The 6,000-nt window shown below is 37.3% G+C and overlaps 1 protein-coding gene across 2 annotated transcripts in view; it reads left to right on the top strand.

Annotated features, from left to right (window-relative positions):
* Positions 1-775: 775 nt before the first annotated feature.
* fdxr (ferredoxin reductase) overlaps positions 776-6,000 on the top strand; it is a 31,784-nt gene continuing 26,559 nt past the window's right edge. For both annotated transcript variants that reach the window (XM_034194179.1, XM_034194178.1), the window contains exons 1-2: positions 776-1,356; positions 5,319-5,422. In XM_034194179.1, coding sequence (XP_034050070.1) covers positions 1,287-1,356; positions 5,319-5,422 — 174 coding nt within the window. In that variant the 5' untranslated portion in view covers positions 776-1,286. The remainder of the gene's footprint in view (positions 1,357-5,318; positions 5,423-6,000) is intronic.

Below are 6,000 nucleotides of genomic sequence, written 5' to 3'. Positions count from 1 at the left end.
TGCAGCTAGAGTACTGACAGGGACTAGAAGGAGAGAGCATATCTCACCCATATTGGCCTCTCTTCACTGGCTTCCTGTTAATTCTAGAATAGAATTTAAAATTCTTCTTCTTACTTATAAGGTTTTGAATAATCAGGTCCCATCTTATCTTAGGGACCTCATAGTACCATATCACCCCAATAGAGCGCTTCGCTCTCAGACTGCAGGCTTACTTGTAGTTCCTAGGGTTTGTAAGAGTAGAATGGGAGGCAGAGCCTTCAGCTTTCAGGCTCCTCTCCTGTGGAACCAGCTCCCAATTCGGATCAGGCTTAAAACTTTCCTTTTTGCTAAAGCTTATAGTTAGGGCTGGATCAGGTGACCCTGAACCATCCCTTAGTTATGCTGCTATAGACTTAGACTGCTGGGGGGTTCCCATGATGCACTGTTTCTTTCTCTTTTTGCTCTGTATGCACCACTCTGCATTTAATCATTAGTGATTGATCTCTGCTCCCCTCCACAGCATGTCTTTTTCCTGGTTCTCTCCCTCAGCCCCAACCAGTCCCAGCAGAAGACTGCCCCTCCATGAGCCTGGTTCTGCTGGAGGTTTCTTCCTGTTAAAAGGGAGTTTTTTCCTTCCCACTGTCGCCAAGTGCTTGCTCATAGGGGGTCGTTTTGACCGTTGGGGTTTTTCTGTAATTATTGTATGGCTTTGCCTTACAATATAAAGCACCTTGGGGCAACTGTTTGTTGTGATTTGGCGCTATATAAATAAAATTGATTTGATTTGATTTGAGAACAACTGGCCAGGTATGACGTCAATCATGCTAGGGCACGCCCAGTAATCCCAAAGTGATTCTCCAGCCTATCGAGTAGAATATAATGATCCACGGTATCAAATGCAGCACTGAGATCTAACAGCACTAGAACCGTAGTGGTGTCCAATATATTCTATTCTATTCTATTATTGTGTTGTATTTATATTGCTGTGGAACTGACGTGATGATTGTGCGTTTTGCTCGGACTCTTTTGGGTGAGGCACAAGCTGCAGCAGCTGAGGCGAGACAGACTTTTTTGAGTTAAAGTAAAAAAAAAAAAATGTGACAGACAATATTTTTCAGATGAAATAAGCGTATTTTAGGAACCCGTTATGATCGCGCTAGCTGTTAGCTGCTAGTAGAAAATAGCTTGATAAATCGTTGGTGTTTTTTTTTTTTCCTTTAATTTTTCCTTAGGTTTTGTTGATTTTCTCATTTTATTTACATTTTATTGTTAAAAGTTCTCCGTTTGTGAGTGAAATTTAAAAGCAAATGGGCGCTTTTAAACTCCTGCTTTGCGAGCTGAAGGTTTGGACTTTAGGAAGGACGAAACTTCATCAAGGTGAGGATTCACAAAGTAACTACTTGGCATGCTAACATGGCTAATGATAATCTGCTCTTTTTACAGCTGAAACAAACTTAACATTAATATGACTGCATCCTTTTATCGATAGTGGGTAAAATGTCAAATTTCTTCTACTCTCGCATTGCAAACATTGAGACTCTAGAATCAGATTTAGTTTGATATGGTCACTTGAATTACACAGTTAGTAGGATATATGAATGAATTAACCAGTTTGATCACAAACATAGACGTGTGTGTGTGTGTGTGTGTGTGTGTGTGTGTGTGTGTGTGTGTGTGTGTGTGTGTGTGTGTGTGTGTGTGTGTGTGTGTATTACTGTGCATTACTGTGCAAAGGTTTTAGGTACATTTAATGCAACATAAAAGCATACAAAATTATGAAAACCTGATAAATATTCATAAATAAATGTGTGATGAGTTTTAACTTTGATAATCAATACAAAAATTGGGTTTCGATTTATGTATGATTTTTCACTATATTTGTTGCTTGAAAAATAACTCTTCAAGTATGAGTAATTGTGTTTTACAGTCATTTTAATATTACATGATCATTTGCAGCTGTGTTTGTGTGGTATTATACTGATAGGTACACTTACAAAGAAATTATTATTAGGCTATTATTATGGAATAAAAAGTATTCCCTTTTGTTGAAACTGATATTGTGATGACATGTCAATAAAAGGGTGGGAGGAATCAAACATTTTTATTATAACTCTGAGATGCCTAAAACTTTCACACACACGTGTGTGTGTGTGTGTGTGTGTGTGTTGCAAGTGTTTTTATAATGATATAAGCGGCAGAGGTGGATGGTGGTGATGGGTAGGTGTGTGGGGGCGGGGGTACTCAAGCGGCTCCATCAATTTTACGTGGATGAATTGTGGGTAATGTCAAAACAACAAATATGAATTACATTCCATCACAGTTGGTTTTGTTGGGCTCAGTCTGCCACGCTGAACCAAATACTATATACAACATACAAATGAACAAAATACAAAACCAAATCAAACAAAAACCACAAAGATAATGAACACACACACACATACACACAGAGGACCAATTAACAACTCAAAAAAAGAACCAATGGTTCCTGTGATTGCGTGAGCGGCAGACAGCAAAGCATAGCCAGGGGAGGTGTTGGGCTTGAGACCAGAAAATCACTAAGGGCCCTTGCGCAAGTTCCTTAAAACCCCCTAGTTGCTCCCGGTGTGTAGTGGTGTAGTGAGCACCTTGTATGGCAGCAGCCTGACACTGGGATGAATGTGAGGTATTGATGTGTAAAGCGTTTTGAGCGTCTGATACAGATGGAAAAGCGCTATATATAAATGCAGTCCATTTACCCACAGAGCAAGATTATTCTTGTTTCACTCCATTACATTACAGAGATATTTCCTCAGGTGAGAGATGGTTAATCAGAGGCTTCCAGTGCTGTTTGAAGCTATCTCAGGAGCCTTTGAGCCTGTAGATAATTTTTTTTTTTTTTTTTTTTACAGTTTCAAAAGAAACAATACATCATGTAACTGGGCATGAACTGAAGGTGGTAACATGGACTTCCATAAAAGCAAAATTCTGCAGTTAGGAAGCAGAGTGGTAAAGGTGGTGACACTCCTTTAAGTCAGCACACCTTAATATCAGCCAAAAATAGCTATGTGAGAGGAAGAACAAATGTTCAAAACCAAAATATTTGAGATTGTATCCAAAAATGCAGTAGTATTCCTTTGTAATAATTAGTTCGTTTTTAGCCAGTGCAGTCACAGTGCAGGAGTTATAGAAATGGGCTCTCTCCATCAGAATCAGAATAAATTTTATTGCCAAGTAAGTTCTGACATACAAGGAATTTGATTTGGTGGTGTTGGGTCATAAACAACAAGAAAAAGGAAAAAACACTTCTGTCAGAAGTAAAAAGTATGGTCTTCATCACATGATTACTTAACACCAAACTGTCGCAAACCCATGACATTTGGGGTGTACGTTCAACTCAGTGCTCTCACATGAGTTCAGAGGGCATTGAATTAGAATTTGATTTTCAATTTAAATTTAGAATTTGATTTTTGGGGTCAAATCTGAATTGATGTGTAAAAATTGACTTTTGTTGCACAAATTACTCAACACCAAATCATCAATCAGGCAAACTGTTTGATATATCCAAGGTTGGGTAGGATTACTTTGAAAGAATACATGTGGATTACATGTATGTATGTACATACATTTGGATTACTTGTAATCTGATTACTTTTGGATTACATTTCAAAGTAATCCTACCCAACCTTGGATATATCAGTCATCTAAACCCTGGTATATGAGTTCGAAGGGCACAACCTTTACTTATTTTTTCCCCGTCAAATCAGGGAGGAGTTAAAATCAGTGCGTGCCCGAACACCTGTCCCTGAGCTCCTCGTCCTTCAGTGTAGATCTCTTGTTTGTTTTGCCCTCCCAGTGTAGGTTTTTTGTTCCCTCCCTGTATTTTTGCTTTTCCCTGTTACTAGTATCTTGTTTTATTCCCTCGTAATACCTGTTAAATTGTTTACACTTTTATCATCTCTAGTAGGTTTTACTTTCTGTCAGAATAACTTTTGCAACCCTTATTATTACTTTTAATATGCTTTTTGCTGGGGAAAAGTAACCTAATGACCTCATGAGACATTGAGACATTTACCAAATCAATGAGACACGTGTCTCCTAACACAATGCTTTTTGATCAGACTGTTGTATTTGTGTGCTTAACTGTACATGTTTTTTTTTTGGTTAATGCAGCCCTTCTTTAGTCATTATCTTTATTCATTTATCATCGTATGTGTGTATGCCTGTTTTTGTGCCCATTTATTCTTCCTCACCCACTGCAGAGGCCTTGTGGCTTGTTGCCTGCGTGGCAAGTGGTTGAGTGACAGTGATGTGCTTGAGTGTTGGTGCTTTTATTCATTTTAAATCATAAGTTTTTTTTTATAGATGGAGATGTTTAGAATGCACTTATTTTATTTAATAACCACAGCGCAGTTCTTGCACTACAATACATTTCTTTCTTGCACGAAGAATATTAAATACTGACTATATTATTTCTGTTCATTAATATTCTTGGCTTCACCTGGAATCTGTAGTACTTAATAAAATGACAGTTCATCACCAATTTGTTTGGTAATAAGCTAGTTTGAGATTTCAGTTTATTAATTGGCTTAAACTGCACACTACATTTTACATCATAGTAATAAAAATAAAAATATTAAGCACTTGGAAACAAATGTTCAGGTGCTGCACAACAATTCATTAAACTTAACAAGACAAAACTGTCACGGTGATGGATCGTCAAAGTTTTATGTCTGAAATATTATGTTTGCATGAATATATTTGAGGCAGGAGGAGGTGGAGGGTAATTTTGTACTTTTGTCTTGTTCATAGAAGTCAAAATCTATCTAAAAGATATCAGATTGTGACGTCTGCTGCCTTCTATGAAAGCTCTGACTGATGCCGAGATTTTAACATCACACTGCTGTCTGTTAGCTGACCATCTTTTAGATTGAAAATACATTACTTACAAAAAAGTAATGCACAGAAAACTGTGCTTAACAGAAAGCTGAGAGTCAGATGCCTATTGAAATAATGGACATCCAAATTAAATAATAATACTTGGCATTATTTTAAAAAAGTGTTTTTTTGTTTTGGCCTGGCGGGGGTGCTTCAAGTTGCTGACTGGTGATGTGTTTTGTAAGTGAGATGAAGGTGAAGTTGGTGTCTAACTGGTCACCACATCGAGTCCTTTCAGATAGATTTTAATGATGTAATAGTGGGCGTTTCCACCGTTGGACACCTTTGCTGAAAGTTTGCAGCAGTGTTTTTTTACTTGAAATCTGAGAAGCAGAACTAGTGGCAATACGAGTTCTGTACTTTCCAGGATCTTAGAGTCCCATAATGATGGGATAATTGTCTGCATCTACTTTCTGGTTCTGCAGGAGCATCTGGATGTGGACGAGCACAGTTTTCCTCATGCAGGCCAAAGGTCTGCATAGTTGGCAGCGGGCCTGCAGGTTTCTACACAGCACAACATTTAATAAAGGTATTTCTTTTTTTCTGTACAAATAAAAAACTTCATGTCAATAAATTTAACAATGCTATTATTTTAAATTCAAATGACGTATTAGTCAGAGTCACTCAAACATGGGATGCTTTATTTTCATTGGATAGTTTCACTAACATTAAAAATGAATTAAAAAAAAAATTAACCCTTAGTTCTCCTGTGTCCTGATTATCATTTCCTCATATCTATTAATATATCATATCTTTACACAGTGTTCTACACAAATATATGTCTCACCTTCAGAAAGCCGAGATTGTTCTGAACAATTTGATACACAACATATGACATTATACTGAAAGAAAGTACATTAAAAGGGGAATTTCTTAAGGGATGGCAGAATCAAGAAAATATCTTTAGTGCTCTAAGGGTTAATTATGAATTTAAAACCAGTGATGTGCAGGAAGATGCTGATAACCCTGCAAACCATTTTTTTCCCCCCATTATTCATCACTGTCTCATCAAAAACACCACCACATACAAATCTCTTACAAAAGTGAAAGTGTAGCAAAAGTACATTTGAACGTGCTCAAGTGCTACAACCCAAATATTCATAAACA

The sequence above is a fragment of the Thalassophryne amazonica genome, chromosome 18 (genome assembly GCF_902500255.1).
Source record: "Thalassophryne amazonica chromosome 18, fThaAma1.1, whole genome shotgun sequence".
NCBI lineage: Eukaryota > Metazoa > Chordata > Actinopteri > Batrachoidiformes > Batrachoididae > Thalassophryne > Thalassophryne amazonica.
The sequence above is the reverse complement of the archived record's forward strand: the minus strand, read 5'-3'. Positions and strand labels throughout refer to the sequence as shown.